Source organism: Antechinus flavipes, chromosome 1 (genome assembly GCF_016432865.1).
Source record: "Antechinus flavipes isolate AdamAnt ecotype Samford, QLD, Australia chromosome 1, AdamAnt_v2, whole genome shotgun sequence".
Taxonomy (NCBI): Eukaryota; Metazoa; Chordata; class Mammalia; order Dasyuromorphia; family Dasyuridae; genus Antechinus; species Antechinus flavipes.
Window position 1 is genome coordinate 678,250,351 of NC_067398.1, and position 17,244 is coordinate 678,267,594.

Genomic DNA, 17,244 nt, shown 5'->3' on the forward strand with positions numbered 1-17,244 from the left:
TGTGAAACAAGTTTCCTTCTGTCAAGATGGTTTTTCTCTATTGGGCACCTGTGGCAGTTCAACACACTTGCCCTATTAGCTAGTGGGAGTTTGTCAGTCATCCTAATTAATGTCACTTATTCCAAGCTGCCTCAGGCACATCAGCCAATCTTTGTGACACAGCACCCCAGGGAAACATAGAGTCCTGCACTGCAACTTCTCTTTCCCCAGAAGGTGGGATTCCTGTCAGCTTTTGTGTCATGTTGAATGTGTCTTTTCCTAGACCTATGATGGATGGGTCAGCAACCAGAGTGGATGCTATATGTGTGCAGCAGAGAGGGCCCACCAGTCCAGTCTTCGACAGAGAGAGGGTTTACCAGGAACTGAGCAATCAGACGCATGGCCTCACTAAGCTGGGGCCTTATACTTTGGACAAAGACAGTCTCTGCCTCAATGGTGAGCGGTCACTCTTATTCCAGGGGCAAAGTTATGGGTTTTCTCTTCTTCCTCCAAATATTCCCTCCCCTGGCCCTGTCTTATGGACCACTAGCAGGATTATTGCTTCAGCAAGGACTAGGACCAGATGACCGAGGTCCTCTGATGCTATCAGGTAGAGCATGAGTCAGCAGGCTGCTGTTCCTCTCTACTGAAGTGAATCCAAGCTGATTAGGTGACACCCTCAGGCATAGCTTCATTCTCCTCCCCCAGTCCTAGAGCCACAGTAAAATGTTCAAATCAAATTAATCTAAATTTGGTTTAATTTTTAAAAATACATCTCTGCTGTGCAGATATTTGGGGAATGAAGGTTTTTTCTTAGGGAAAAGTATCAGGACTTCTCAAAGATGAGGGGAATTGATACCCCAAATCTGGTTGAGGTTGCTGCTTCCCTAGACTTTTGAATCTCCCCTTCCCCCCACAAAAACCCCAAAACATCTCTATTCCCACATGCCAAACCCCACTCTCTTGGAATCTACTGAAGGATGCTTGCTAGTAAGATGGGTAAGCGAGTGAGTTACGATCAATATGAAGAACTCAGAGACATATAGGAAGATATATAGAACAGATGTGTAGTAAAGTAAGGTAAAGCAGGAAAACATCCATAATGTCTGCAGCAATGTAAATGGAAAGAACAAAAGCCAGAAACTTACCAAAATCAAATTATAACAGTCAAGCCTTGGCCCAGAGAAATGTGGAGATGGGGCAATGTGAGTGGGCAGTATTGAATATGCTGTCGGATGAGGTCACTGTGTCAGTTGGTTTTGCTAAACTGATTATAAAACACTTTATTACAAAGGAGGAGACTCTCAGGGAAGAGGAGGAAAAGACTATATTCAGAAATAAATATAATATAAAAATAAAAGGGCAACAAGAAAACTTGAGCAAAGTTTTAAAATTAAAAAAAAATGAGTGGGCCACACCTCTCCCTCCCTCATACCCCAACCCTTCATCTCTGATGCTGATTCCCAACAAGGTTGGCTTAGTATCCACTCTTCAATCTCAGGTGGCCAGAGTTTTTGGTAGGGTCCCTATCTCTCACCACAACTTCCTGTCTGCTAAAAGGGAGAGCTAGATATGGAATCAGGAGACCCAAATTCAAATCCTAACTGATACTAGTAGGCTAGGCCCCGTTAGGCTCAGTCTCTTCAGTTGTAAAATGAGAAGGTTTGACTAGATGATCTCTAAACCCCATTCCTGCTCTTGAGTCTGGTGAGCCAATGAACTGTTCCTCCCTCCTAGGCTATTCATCCCAGAGTACCCCCGGACAAGGGGAATACCAGCTTGATTTCAGGATCATCAACCACAACCTTACCAACTCTGACCCCACTTCCCCAGAGTACCAAGCACTGCAGAGAGACATCCAGGACAAGGTAGGTTGCTGTAGCCACTCCCATTCATCCAAGTTTTTTTTGGCTAATCTTTGGCTCTCATCATTTATGGATGTCTTAAGTGAAGGGAAGAGGGTATATATTAATTCAGGGAAAGGATATAAATCAGTGTGAATGGAAGTCTTATGTGTATCTCCTCTGCTCAAAACCCTCTAGAGTTTCTTATTGACTAAAGTCCAAGTGTTCTTGTATGACATTCAAGGCCTTTCATGATAATCTAGCTCCACTCAGACTTTTCAGTTTAATCTATTACTCACTTCCATCCACTCTTCACTCTAGACATACTGGACTACTCTGACCTACCCCAACATCATATGTTCCCCCTCTCCTCTCTGCTTTTGTTCATGCTGATCCCTAGATCTAGAATGTCCTTATTTCTTTTCTTCACAAAAAGAAGACTTTAAATTCTTCCTCAAATACCATATCCTCCAGGAAGCCACCTCTGATTCCCCATCCCTGGACCAATAGCCCCCGATTCATAACAACTGTTCCCTTGGGTCTTCATATCATAGAACAGAGTATTAAGAACCCTCTATCTCTGTCCTATTCTTTTTCTAGACTGAGGGCCAAAGTTTGATCCAAACTTGTACTTTTTATTTCTCCAGTCTTAAGTGTAGCTCTCTGCAAGCTATAGATAATGAGTATTTGTTGAACGGATGCCAGCTTTAGTCTGGTCTCCATTATCTAGAAGAATGTCATTCTATGCCTTGTTCAGTAAGACTTTTAGAGTCCATCACAAGCCTGGAACTCTTGGGACCACAGCCCCATTGCCATTGTACTTTTCTCTATGACTAAGTACATGTTCTGTGCTGCATTTGGCAGCAATCACAGCTGAGCTATCATTAGGAAATCCAGGAACCAAAGGGAGAAACATGGTGGAGAGCTTTTGGGTGAAGGCCAATGAAGAGAGGAACAAAAATATCATGACATTATACTATAGACTAACAGAAGGAAAAAAAAATGGAGTTAGAAGAGAATAGATTAGGTACCTGATATAGAGGCATTGTATAACATGGAGGCTTCAATCATACAGACATCCCCTGGAGCTCTCTCTGTCACAAGCATAATGCCTTAATGATTCTTTCATCCTTCAAAAGGTAAAGGAACCATTGAGAAGAATTTATTGTTCTGTATCTTATTCTTACCAAGGAGGAGGAATTTGATGTTAGGGTGGGAATGATGGCAACCTTGAGGAGAGGTCATCATTCCATCTTAGAATTTGTCATGTGGAGAGTTTAACTTGGAATAACCCTATCTTTAGGAGATCAGATCTCAAAAGGGTCAGAGGAAGGAAAAGTGGAATGTCATGGCTTAAAAATATCTGGGGGGAAGCCAGTCCAGAAGGAATAGCAAGCTCTCCAGAATGAAATTCTGAACAAACAGTTATGATAAGAAAATGGAAAGAACAATTTGTATATACAGGGAATACATAAACCAACTAGAATTTTTCCAAGGCATTAAAAAATAGACATATAAGGAAGATGGAAACAAGGAAAGGTAATGGAGGATGAATATAAATATTTTTAAAAAGCCATGGGAATCTTTTTTATATGAATAGTGTCAGAAGTGCTAAATCTCTGTATGCATCGAGATTGCCAAAGAAAACTTAAATACAAAAACAAGGGATTGGTAGATATTTTTGAAAAAAAAAAAAGAGGAGGTTCACTAAAGGACATTTCTGGCATAACAAATGACAGACAGCATAGCACTTCAACTTTTTTTCTCCTTTTTTGCATTGCCAAGGGGAATGATCTTTGGTCTGAATAGGATAGGACAAAATGGCTAAAAAGAAACTGATAGCCAAGACAAATAGGTGGGTAGAAAGAAAATGCTTAATTGCCTTTCTAATCATAAGAAAACTATATCCTAGGATACTTAAAAGAAATAGATGTAATTGATGAGCTATTGTCAGTGATCTTTGAAAGATTGTGAAGAAAAACAAGAATCATGAAGCATTAAGCTATCCCATAGGATTAAAGAAAAGCAAATGTCTCTACTGTGTGTGTGTGTGTTTTTTTTTTTTTTTTAAGAATGGGGTTTGCAAACCATAGGCTACTGAACATGACTTCAATTCCTGGCAAAATTCTTGAACACCATATTAAAGGGATTGTTAGTCATCATTTAAAAAAGAAAGCAATCATCACAAAGACCATCTCATATAGGTTCATCAAGAACAGGTTGTGCCATTACTAACTTTATTTCCTTCCTTGACAGGGTTACTAGCCTAGTATCAATAACCTAGAGGAGGGCTATCGATATAGTTTACCCATATATTAGAAAGGTATTTGATGAAATATCCCATGCTATCCTTTGGACAAGATGAAGAGATATAGAGATAATTATATTTTTGTTGTCCAGTAATTTTCAGTCGATTCCTACTCTTCCCCATTTGGGTCTTCCTTCAAAAAGATAACAGGAGTGGTTTGCCATTTCCTTCTCCAGCTCATTTTTCAGTTGATGAAATTGAGGCAAACAGGTTAAAGTGACTTGCCCAAGGTTGCACAACTGGTAAGTGGCTGAAGCTGGATTTGACTCGGGTCTTCCTAACTCCAGACCCAAAACTCTCTCCACTATCTATAGCTGCCCATAGATGATCATATAGAGAAACAGTTTCAAAAGTAACCAGGCCCCAAGAGGGCCAATGGTTCAGTGTTCTCTTGGAAGCATATCTGCAGTGGAGTTGCCAGGAATCTGTTTGGCCCTGTGCTATTTAACATTTTTATTAGTTCTTAAAGTCATGGATAGCATTCCTCATCAAATTTGCAAAAGGTACAAAGCTGGGAGGGGTAGCTAACCTATTGGATGACGGGATGGGTTGAATTTATTAAGATAGAATTTAATAAAGATAAATGTAAAGTCATACATCCAAGTTTTAAAAAATATAATAGCGGTTTATATGAAAGAGCTTGGAATTTTATTTGGATCACAAATTCCTCATGCGGGAATAATGGGGAATGTCCAAAAAATGATATAGGCTGATTTTAGAGAAGTGACCCCTATCCAAGGTTAAAGGGGCTTTGCTCTACTCTAGTGACCTTTTCCTTGGGTGAAAGAATCCTAGTAGGGAAGAGACAGCAACCCTCATGGGTAGGATGAGGAGCAATTAGTGGATCTAAGGAAAAGCTTTGTAGCAATTAGATACAAAGTGGTTGTCTTGTTGGTTGTGGGTTCTCTCCCTCTCACTAGAGGTCTTCAAGCAAAGGCTGTTGGGGATATTGGAAAGAGGATTCTTGCTCGTGTTGACTTTGCTCTAGATGCCTTCTAAGATCCTTTCCAGCCATGAGATTCTGTGAGCTTTCCTCGGTGAGCATTAGTCAGAGATTTCATGCACACAGGTGTTCTCCCCACTGATGAAGAACTAGATTCAAATTGTATCCTCGTCCCAGACCTTCCACTGCCATAGATCAAAGACACTGAAGCTCTTGCTAAATGCAAGATTTGTTTGATCTTGAGACAATCATTCGACCTTCCAGAACTCATTTTTCTCATCTGTACAATTAGAAAGTTGGACCAGAGGGTTCATTTTAGTAGAGCTGTGATCAATGGTTCTTCCTGAGGCATCCAGATTTGGAAGCTTCTCCCCATCCCATTCACTCCTTGCATTCTCTGCTAGTATCAGCCTTAAGGGCAAAGATCTCCTGGCACAAGGACAGTTTAGAGGTCAGACTAGCCCGAATTCTAGAAGAAATCTTGGCTGTGTCTTATGCAAGCAGCAAGTCTCACTCAGAGGGTCTTCAGGTCCCCACTCACTATCCAACCTCTTCCCAACCTGAAAAGCCTGTAGTTTCTATCCAAAAGTCTTGTTCTCTTCTTCCTCTCCTGAATCCAGCCAAGCAAGAACTTTTCCTGAGCCCTCCCAGAATCAGGTCTCTCCTTCTTTCCTCCACCTATGCCTCAGTTCAGGGGGTTCACTCACCCAGGTCTCCTCTAAAACATGGCAACCTGAACTCCAGATGAGGGAGGCAGAAGAATGGAAAGAAAACTGACTTGAGTGGGAGTCAGAGTTTACTTCTCACCTTTGATGTTTATAACTTGGTGACCTGGGCACTATATATTTCTGATTCTCAGTTTCCTCATCTGCAAAATGAAAAGGTTGAACTCGTTCTCTGAGGTCCCTTTCAATACTCTAGATTTATGTGCCTGTCAGACAGGACCAGAGCAGACTACCTTCCTTAGTCCTGGATACATTATCCCTCTTTTTGGAAAAGGACTTAGAGGCCCTAAGACCCTAGGCTACTGATATTCCCCTTTAACACAAGACTTTGACTATTAATATATAATGTTCCCAAGTCCAGACTACTCATTAATACCTTTCTTTAATTCTGTTACATTCTCTCCACATACAAAGTTTAAACATTTCTACTATCCATATCCTTGGTCTACATCAGTAGAATCTCTATCAATCATGTTTCCCCTAATCTACTCTGATCACTATCTTCCTTCCTTCAACCATCCATCCACCATTCATCCACCTGGGTGACTCATCCATCCATCCTTCTCTCTGTCCATACATCTATGTACACTAGTATCTACCTATTTATTCCCTACCTTTCTGTCTGTCTGTCTATCCATTCATCCATCCAACAAATAGGATACAAAATGGGACCAAAATCCATATAGGAAAGATTGGAAGATAAATGGCATACAGATTTTTACTTTTAAGGAGTTTTCATTCTAATAGCAGAGCAAGACATATCCACATGTGAAATATGAGAATGAAATATAAGTGCAAATGAGTAGATTAAGTGATAGAGTGGATAACACATAGGAGCTGAGGTTAGGAAAACCTGGATTAAATTCTAAGAGATTTACTAGCTAAGTGTGTGACTTTAGACAGGGTCACAAGTCACTTGACCTCCCACAGCCTTAGTTTTCTCATCTATAAAGTGGGAATAATAATAGCACCTACATCACAAGATTGTAATCAAGATCGTCATAAAGAGCCATGGAAATAATAGTTCTAATTTTGAAAGGCCTGGATAGAGTGCTATAAGAAATTTTAAGAGGAAGGATCATTTTCAACTTGGGAGTGGGAGGGAGGGCAGGACTGGGAAATAGTCTTGGAGGAGATATAGGGAATATAGAATGAGAAAAGGAAATGTGGAGCAATGGAAAGAATTGAAGGATTTCGAATCAAAGGATCCAAGTTATATCCTACCTTTTTTATTTGCTACTCATGTGACTCAATGGAAGCCACATCTCTCTAGGTCTCAGTTTTCTTAATTGTAAAATGGTGTATGTATGTAGGGGTGGGTGGGGGTGGGAGGGTATGGCATTGTAGAGTGGATTGGATAACTTTCCTTCCATAGCTAAACTGATGATTCAAAAGAGATTTAAGATAAAAGTTGAAAAGATCAGTTGGACCCAAATTGTGGAGGGCCTTGAATGTCAGATTTAGAGGATTTTGATATTTAAGTGATGAGGAGACACTGAGGGTTATTTGGGGAGAAGAATGACGTGATCAGAGGAGGTATTAGGAAGATGACTCTGGCAGTTTGCAAAAGAAGGAGTAGGAGCCATAACTAGGCAGTCCTTTGTCCCCCCGAATCCCCAGCGGTCCCTCCTTCCATCAGTGTTCACATCCTTGTTTCCTTCCTCCACGGAACAATATCAATCCTGCCCCCAAGTGATGTATCTTTGATAACACTTACCCTGAAAGAGGTTTGTGGTACTTTTCTCCTGCACTAACATTCCCAGCTATGGCTCTGCATTTCCAGTGGAGGATCCAGAGGATTCCTTTTCCTTCCCCATTTATTCTCTGGACTTGTATACCTTCTCCTCAGAAAGACCTGGAATCAAACCCTGCCTCTGGTACAAACTAGCTATGTGGCCGTAGGAAAAGCACTTAAGCTCTAGGGGCTCCAGGTAGCTCTCTTAAGACAACTAAGCTGCAGGGCAAGTGGGATCTGGATTGCCCAGAAGAAGAGAGAGAGAGGGGAGGGAAGGAGGGGATAAGAGGACGAGAAGTAGTAGAGGATGGGGGAGGGAGAAAGAGAGAGGAGGGAGGAAGAAGAGAAGGGAAAGAGCTGGAGAAAAAAAAGAGATAAAGAGGAGGAGAAAAAAAGAGGGAGAATTAATGAGAGAAAAAAAGGGAGGAAGGAGAGAGAGAAAGAGAAGATGGAGGAAAGGAAGGGAAAAGACAGAGAGCAGAGACAAAGAACAGAGCCTGTAGGACTGTCTCACAGCACCTTTTTTCAGCTTGCAGAATGGATCCTCCCAAGCTTCCCCAAGCTTTCCTTAGGTATTTGGGGGAAAGAGGGAGGAACAGGGAGGAGGGCATATTCTGGTCCATCATGCTGCTTTCTATTGCAGATGACACAGCTTTACTCAAGCAGCCAGCTCCAGGACAGATTCCGCTACTGCCTCATCACAGGCCTCAGGTAGGTGTGGCTCTGGCCACTTATCCCAAACCATCCCTCCCCATCTTTTCCACCCCCCACCCCCAGTGCTGGCACTTAATGGATAATTGATTACTCTTCCATGACCCCTGCCAACCCCATCGTTGGCTCCATCTGGGCCAGCCTGCCTGCTGGCTTCTGACAGCACTAAGATCTATGATTTAAGACTCCTGGGGACACTCAGGGCAAGGCTAGCTCTGGACAGGCCAAGTTTATCTCCAGTGCCCTTGTGAAGAAACAAGAAAAGGGATTTGGGCACAGCCACACTTGGCCCGGGCTTCCTCCCTCCCCAGTGGGCCCAGTGGCAGGGTCTCAACGGATTGTACAAGAGACTATTGGGGTGAATCCCAGAGGATGTTTCGTGCACCTTAAACCTGAACAAGAGGCTCTAATTCCATATGGTTATCTCTGTCTAAAGATCTCTGGTAAAAGAGAACTCATATGTTCCCAAGACTTTTCCCTTCCATTTAGGAGCAATTCTAATTGTTTTTTTCTTTCATCAAAATAAATTTGCCTCCTGGCAAGGTATAACACTGGATATGTTGCTGGGGTCCCATCACCTCATGGTCCTCCCTTAACTTTCCCCCCAGTGACTTCAATATGCCCTGCCCTTTCCTCTCCCCTAATCCTCCCCAGGAGATTCAACATCCATTGGACTTTATTCCCCACTTCCTCTCCATCTCCATCCCTTTCTCTCCATGCTCATGCTTTGTATTTCCTCTTATCGGGGTTCTCTCTTACTTTCCCAGGCAAGCTCATAAGCTATTGTGGGATCATGAATTAGTAAATACTATTGGTCTAATGTTACACATCCCCCTCGAAAATACCTCAAATACCCACAGATAGCATTTCTATTTTGCTCCCTCGGTTTTGCTATAGTCTTCAGATTCTGATTAGAGAACCAAGGTTTGAATCACAGTTCCACTGTGGGAGGAGGTGGAGAGAGTGAGGAAGAGAGAAAAAAGGAGACAGACAGACAGAGGCAGAGACAGAGACAGAGAGACACAGGCTGGATGACCACTTGTCAGGGATGTTGCTGAACTCCCTTGGGCAAGATGGCCACTGAGTTCCCTCCCAAAATGGAGATTGTCTGAGTCTGAAGCCTTAGGATACAGGAGAACAATCTTCCAGTGCTAAAATGCCATCATGGGGCAAAGCAAGCAGACTACCTATGGGATTCCAGCAGGAAAAACTAGGCAAATAGAGGGAAGATTGTACAGGAGAGAGATTTCCACTTATGGTGAGAATATCTTTAAAATCAGAACTGCTGGTAGTGGTGCAGCTGAGAATAAGCAGCCTGTGAGGGATATTATAGAAGAATTCTTTCCCTGCCAGAGATTAGATTAGGTAAGCGTGTATCTTGAATGCCTAGCACAGTACCTTGTACAGAGTGTATAAATACTAGTTGATGAATTAACTCATCTCTGAAATTTTGTGGAATCCTCTCATCTTGTTTTGCTGAGCTAAAAAAAACAATAACAAAACTTCCTCACTTCAACCCAGGACTGTTGCTCTGTGATCAAGGTTATAGTGGAATAGGCAATTTGGTTCCCATCTGTGGTCAGGCCTTTGGTCAAATGTCCTATGATCTTGGTCCATAGGGTAGGCTCTGTGTTGGTCACCTGCACCTGCAGCTTCTCCTCCAACCTGGATCCTGACACCATCGGACAAGTGTTTCTAGACAGAACCCGGAATGCCACAGCCCACTGTCTAGGGGACTCCTATGAGCTGGATAACCTCCAAGTGACAAGTAGGAGAAAACACAATGTCCTGGATTGGGGAGAAGGGAATAGCAAGGGAGGGGGAAAACTGCAGAGGGGATGGGAGGTGGGAAGTGAACTTGTGGTGAGCAGAAGCAAAAGTCTTAGAAAGCTTGTGCCCCTGGAAGTTGGGATGAAATTAAGATTTGTGGGATTGAAATATTGAGCTAGGAAGTTCCTTAGAATATAAGGCATAACATGGCTGAAATAACAAGGTTCTCAGAACCAAGAAAGTCAAAACTGGGAGAGGCTTTAGAGCAGAGATTATTAAAGGCTATAGCGGGCCTTTAGAACACAAAATGCCAGAGTTGGGATGGGGAAGGCTTAGAATACAATGTCAGAACTGAAGGGAGCCCTTAGAACACAGAATAGCAGACTGGAGTCAGGGGAGAAGCTTAGAACACAGAATATCAGAGTTGGGATGGGGAGGGTATAGAATACAATGTCAGAATGGCAGGGAACCCTTAGAAAACAATGTCAAAACTGGGAGCATCTTTAGGACACAGAATGCCAATGTCTGAGGATAGCATACAGAATGTAGGATATCAAGCAAGCAAGACATGACTGCTCAAAGTCATAAAAAGTTAAGTGTCAGATCTGGGAAAAACCAATTGTACTTCCAGACTATCCCTACAGTCCTCCAGCCCCAGACAAGGAGCTAGCCTTCGTATCCGTTCAGGGCAGCTCCTCCTCCCCTTTTCACTTACTTCTGAGAGTGAGTCCCAATGATAAAGGCTTCCCTGAAGTCAAAAAAGGGCATAGACTACATATTTTGTTCCCATCTATCCCTTCAGGCTTCCCCCACTCCTTCTATCTGTTTGTCTGTTGACATTCAAAGTTCTTTCCTTTAGAAAACAATTTATTAAGCATTGCAAATGAGGTAATATTTCTAAAGCACTTAACACAGTGCGTGGCACATACCAAGTGTTTGTTCCTTTCCTTTCTTTCTAAAAACTTAATTTCTTTTTGTTACATTTTAAATTCCAAACTGTCTCCCTCACCATTTTACACAGATATAGATAAAAATATGCAAAAACATACTATGCAATCCTTTTCCCTTCTCTCCCCTCCCACTTTCTTCTTCTCCTCTCTGGAGTCCATCCCTGGCATTTCAGAGGCACAGAGAACTCCAATGAGGGAACCCCCTTTATCAGTGCATATTAATGCATGCTTTGCACATTAAAGTTTTAGAGAATGAGGGGGGCATTGAGAGGTAAAGGCTCACACAGGCTGTATGTGCCAGAAGCAGCTGCCACTTGAAATCCAGGTGGTCTTGGCTTTAAAACCAGCTCTCTACCCACTTTTCCATGTTGCCTTTCAAGGGGATAACAGAGGAAATAATAAGGGAGGCTGGGTCTGTGATTTCATGCATGAACAGAGCACTTGGTCTTCTACCAATGCACATTTTAAATCTTCCTGAAACTTTTTTGGAGAGTTGGCTGGAGAAAATATAGATGATTGCATTAGGATAGGGACATAATCTGTGAGGTTCTAGAGGACTATTTATTCCTGGCCCAGAGCATTCAGGAAGCCTTCTAAGAGGAGGTAGTATTGGAGCTGGACTTCCTAAGCCTTTGTGCATTTTACTACCTGGGGGCTAAGGTAGGAACTCTTGGTGTTTAACACAGATGCCGAAATAAGTGTCCTGGGAAAGGTCAACCTAAGACAAAGTTTAAAAGTACCAGGATGGTCTTTAGGTAGATCTGATGAACAAATTTCACTGCAGCCCATCTTTTTCACATGCAAAATGAGGGAACCAAACTCTTAAGTGACTCTCCAGTTCTGGCTGCCTGTGATTCTAACTCACCAGATGTTTCCTGGGAACAATTGGGTACTTCCTGGCCTCCTGAAAATGGACACTGGTATCATCTGTCTTAAAAGATCAGGATATGAACCAGAGAAAGGGCCAGTTAGCTTTCTATCCCTGGAGAAAGGGGACTGGTCTATATGACGTCTCTCTGACCTCTCTCAGTTTGGGCCTTCATCATCATCATCATCATCATCATCATCATCATCAGTCTTTTTCTTTGTTCTTTTCCCAGAACTGGAACTAGCCTTCCCATTGTCTACAGCTAAGCCATTGACTGATCTCAGACCCCAACACTTCAAGTTGAACTTCACCATCACCAGCTTGTTCTATTCCCAGAACTTGACACATCCTGACTCAGTCGAATATCAGGAAAACAAAAATGGCATTGAGGATGCGGTGAGGCTCTAGTCCCTTCCTCTGGGCTTCTCAAGAGCTAGCGCCCAAGTGGGGCCCTCCAAACATGCCCTTTTCCCTGTCGTTTTCCCCAATATGTGGGCCACATCAGAGCTTTAGCCGAGCCCTGAACAACCTCCATCCGCTATGTTCCCTAGAGAATAAATAGGAAGAACTTTCAGTCTAGATTCTTCAAGAGGATGGTGTCAGGCGGGCAACAGACGGGACCTGTGGAGGTGGTAGGAGGGAGGGAAGGTTTCAGAACTGGGTTGTTTTTTTACTGGACCTGTATTTCATTGATAGAGAAATGTTGCAGTGAAGTGATTCCCTCTACCAAAGCAGATCAGTACCTAATCTGCAACTTATAGGGAGTTGCCTGTTACATGAATCAGCCAGGATACCCAGTGGATAGTGCTGAATTTGGAATCAGGAACGTCTGGGTTCAAATCCTGTCTAAGACATTAATTGTGACCCCTGGCAAGTCACTTAACTTCCTAGCCTCAGTTTCCTCATCTGTAAGATGTAGGAGTTGATATCATTGAAGGTCCCTTCCAGCTCTAAATTGAGGAAACTGATTTACTTAGCATCAGTGTGTCATGGAAGGAATTCAAATTCAGCTCATCCTTGAACCCAGGTATATCACACTATGTCTAAAGGGGCAGGAGAAAAGACAGCAGAGAAGAGATTCAGGGAAGGGGGGATGGAGACAGCAGAGGCAGGAGTGACTTTAGACACCAGCCAGCTAGCCCCTTCATAGTACACAAGGGAGTCACTGGGTGTGAAAGGGATCCACCGATTTACCCAGTATCAACCTGGTAGTGAGAAGGAAACAATCCGGTGGTTTGACCCTGAAGCAGGGAAGGAAGATTCTCCTACAAAACTTTATACACTGGTGGGCGGCAGGGTGGGGTACCCTGTTTCATTTAGGATGGTCTCTGATCCCCAGGAAAGTGAGCTCAGTCCATCTCTTCCATCCATCAAGGCCCATCTGGGCTGGTATCTGCCAGAGGGAGAAGTTAACCCCATAACATGACTTGAAAAGAGTTTAAGTATTTTTTTCTGGACACGATCTGGCCTGAGGATTGGATCTTAGGAAATAATCTTTTTTTTTTTTTTCTTGTAGCTAAACCAGCTCTTCAGAAACAGCAGCATCAAGAGCTACTTTTCTGACTGTCAGGTGCAGACTTTTAGGTGAGATTTCTCCCCAGGGGGACAGCTCTGTCTAGGACTCTTCTTTTCTCAAGCTTCTCACTCCCATGATCCCAGCAAGCAAGCAGTTCTTGGGGGAGACCAAGTTTCAAAGCAGACCATGTTCAAGACAGAGCATCCCTTCCTCTGATGTGCCTTAGGGGCAGGCCTCTTCTCTTCTCTTTCTTTCTTTCCTTCCCTCCCCTCTTCCTTCTACAAGCTGCCTCAAACCAGCACAGAGAGAGGGTCCAGGGAATACAGAAAGCAGCAAGCTTATGCTGCCAAACTGTCTGGAAAACCAAGCAATCAATCAACAAGAATTTATAAATCTCCTAATATGTCCCAAACAGTGGGACAGGTGCTGGGGAAGATGCAAAAATACACAGCTGAAGCAGTCTCTGCTCTCAAGGAGGCTACAGTCTAGGAACACAATATGTAAATTTAGAAGTACATACAAGAGTATGTACAATTAATCAGCCATTCAATAAGCTTTTAAGCAACACACTCTGCATCAGATACAGTATAGGAAATAAAAAGAATAAAAAGAATAATGCAAATCTTTTCCCCAAGGAGCTTACCATCTGTGTGTAAAAATGTCTGTCTCTGTCTGTGTGTGTGTGTGTGTGTGTGCATATGAATTTACAAAATACCTAAGAAATAAATCTAATTTTGGTGGCAGGGATGCAGTGAGAAGAGGTCCCCCTTGCAGAAGGCTTTCCTGCCAGGGCCAGAGGCCTGCTTCTTACGGCCCAGTTCCCCGGAGGCTGTTGCTCCTGGCTCTCTCCTCCCCACTTTTCCTTCCTTTCTCCCTCACTGACACATTCACTCTTCTTTAGGCTTGTCCCTCCCAGTAGCCACACCGGGGTGGACTCTCTGTGTGACTTCACTTCAGCCACTCGGGCCCACAGCTTCGACAGGGCTGCTGTGTACCAAGAGTTCCTCCAGCTGACAAACAATGGCACCCGGCTACAGAATTTCACTCTGGATCGGAACAGTGTCCTGGTGGATGGTGAGGGGCTGGTCCTCCAGTCTGGTATTTCTGTCCTTTTAAGGGAATCTGAAGGGAAGGATGAGGGATTCCTGGAATGCTATAGAATCCTGACATCTCAAGCGCAAAAGACACTGACTCAATATTCCTAGATGCCTAATCTCCCTCTTCCCTTCCTGATTGCCCCCCCCCATTGCTATCCTTGCTCCCTACAATTGTGTGTCTCCATTATTCCTATATCTTTTCCTCTCTCTCTGATCTCTTGAGTTTGTTTCTTTTGCCTTGCCTCCACAGTCTCTCCATTTTTTTGTCCTTACATTATCATCTTCCACACCCAAAGTTTCCTATCCTTATTCCATATTTTTTTATCCTCAGGGTATTCTACCAACATAATAGATGGAACAAGTAAGAAAACTGGTAAGTGTGCTAATCATTAGCCTTGCCCCCTGCCAGTTCTTCCTTGAAGAGTCGGGGATGGGGCAGGAAATGAGTGTCCAGGTTGACTTTTCTCTCCCTAGCCAGCACTCAGTGCTGAGCTCTGTCTTGACTATGCTCACCAGACAAATGAAGAGTGTTTTATCCCTACCAATTGTCAGATCTCTGGGTGTGTCTCCCAACTCCTGAGCACCTTTTGAGAGGGTGGGCTTGGGGAGGGTTCTGTGTGTCCGCACCTTAGCCCACTCCCTTTTCATTGGGTATGATTCAGTAGCACTGTCACCTTTTTCCCTGTTCTGATATTGGGTCTTGCACTATCACCCACCCTTGTCCCAGGGTGTGTGACACTAGAGAATCCCAAACCATCTTCTCTGGCCCAAAATAACCTCCTCTCCATTTGCCCAATTTCTTTTCTTCTATGCCTTGAGCCTCAGCCCTTTTTCTAAATCCCCTCCCATAGTCTGCATGACCCTGCTCCCCAAATCAGCTCTATTTGAAGGGGTAAAGATCTGGTAGTATGGAAGATGGGGGTGTGTTCTAGGTTGGGTGGCTGCTCTTTGTCCACTCTCTTCCCATGGGCTGGGAATTCCAAAGGACACTCCACTCTGTGCTGTCCTTTCACCTCCATGATCCCTCTGCATCACTATTTTTCCCCCCAGACCTGCCCTACTGGGCCATCATCCTCATCTGCCTGGCTATGCTTCTGGGGCTCATTGTTAGCTTGACATGCTGCTTTGTGGTAAGAATATCCTTGGGGAATCTCTAAAAGCTACTGAGGGGTGTGTGTGTGTGTGTGTGTGTGTGTGTGTGTGTGTGTGTGTGACAGAGAGACAGAAAGAGACAGAGAGAGACAGGAAGGGAGAAAGGGAGGGAGGAAGGGAAGGTAGAAGAAGAGGGAGGAGAGAGACAACAGAGGGAGGGGAGAGGAAGAGAGAAAGGAGTGGGAGAGAAAAATGGGGGAAGAGGCAGAGGCAGAGACAAAAGAAGGGAGAAAGGGCAGTAGAGGAAGAAGGGAGGAGGAGAGAGACAAAGAGAGAAGGAGAGAGAGAAAGACCATATAAGAGATTTGTGGTAGCACAATGGAAAGATCACTGTGTTTGGAACCAGAGGAACTGGGTTAAAAATCATTTATGTGGCCTTCATCAAGCCATCTCTATGGGTCTCAGTTTCCTCATATGTGAAATGAAGAGCTGGGAGTAGATGTCCTGTGATCTCATGATCAATATGCTTGTCAGAGAGTGAATGAGAATGTTTATGTGAGAATGTAGGGTGGTTATGGCGGCATCTGACTTTGGAGAAGAGGAAGAGTGTGAATTTAGGAAATGGAAGGCACTAGAGTGAGGGTCTAATTCATATATGAATGAGGGGGTGTGTGCCTGAGTGAGAATTTGAGAGAAAAGTGATTTCTGTATGTCAGAGAGAGGCAGAGTGAGAAAATGCACGGTGCCTTCAGAGAGGGACAAAGATGAGACAGAAACTGAGGCAGAAGCAGAACCCAGAGTGAGAGAAACAACAGAGACAGAAAGGATGGATTTTCTCAAGAGAAAGTTGAGGTAGCCTGCTGTTAGACTCTTATTACTTCCTCAGTCGGTGGAGAGTTCTCTCAGTGAAGCTCATGAACCCTCTAATTGGGTGCCTTCTCCCTAAGCCTGGCCTTAGGTTTGGGGGCAGGGGTTGGGCAGAAATGTACAGGTAGCAAGACCAGTTCTCATTACTTCAGCTCCTGGCTCTGCTCCCGGGGTTCCCCAGGGCTGCCTTTGGGCCCTCCTGGTCGGGGCTCCTGTCCCCATAACTCCTAACTGCTCTCCTCCCCTCCACCCTGTTCAGGTCACCATGTGCTTGCGAAAAAAAGAAGGGGATTACGAGGTCCAAAGGAGAACCATCAGCTCTTATCTCTCCCACCTGGACCTGAGGAAAATTCATTGATAATGGACTGTGATAAAGATGTAGCAGAGTGAACCCAGGAACCTTGGCCCCTGGCCCTGGCCATATCCCTGGAGTGGGCTGGGCTCGGGCTGGAATAAACACTGGGCCTCGCTCATTCTGGATTGGCCAGAACACCGACTCTGCCTCTTTTTTACCTTTGCGACTTCCCCCGGGGAGGCAGGCTTGCCAGGCTGCCCCTTGAGCTACGTTTGGAGGAGGAAGGGAAAGCCCCACACCCACAATGCCTGAATACGTGGCTGGGGATAATTGCACAATTTCCTCAGTCCTGAAAGACCAGCTGGCTGACGATTATGTACCTCTGGAGCAGCCTGAGTTTAGGTACCCAGAGGCCATTGGGTACATTAGTACCAGGGCCCTTTCAACCACAGATTGGCTTCATATTAACCTTCAGTGGCCTGGTCTCTCCCTGGGATATGAGTTTAGCCCCTTACTCCTCAGCAGCCCCCTATCTCACCCCTTT

At 44.1% G+C, this 17,244-nt stretch overlaps 1 protein-coding gene across 1 annotated transcript in view; it reads left to right on the forward strand.

Annotated features, from left to right (window-relative positions):
* The window catches only part of LOC127545277 (mucin-16-like), a 112,692-nt gene extending 95,797 nt beyond the window's left edge, over positions 1–16,895 (forward strand). The window contains exons 94-103 of the mRNA XM_051972449.1: positions 263–435; positions 1,717–1,847; positions 8,178–8,245; positions 9,865–10,013; positions 12,066–12,229; positions 13,350–13,417; positions 14,251–14,423; positions 14,778–14,819; positions 15,497–15,576; positions 16,665–16,895. Of these exons, the coding sequence (XP_051828409.1) occupies positions 263–435; positions 1,717–1,847; positions 8,178–8,245; positions 9,865–10,013; positions 12,066–12,229; positions 13,350–13,417; positions 14,251–14,423; positions 14,778–14,819; positions 15,497–15,576; positions 16,665–16,763 (1,147 nt within the window). The 3' untranslated portion in view covers positions 16,764–16,895. The remainder of the gene's footprint in view (positions 1–262; positions 436–1,716; positions 1,848–8,177; positions 8,246–9,864; positions 10,014–12,065; positions 12,230–13,349; positions 13,418–14,250; positions 14,424–14,777; positions 14,820–15,496; positions 15,577–16,664) is intronic.
* The last annotated feature ends 349 nt before the right edge of the window (positions 16,896–17,244 follow it).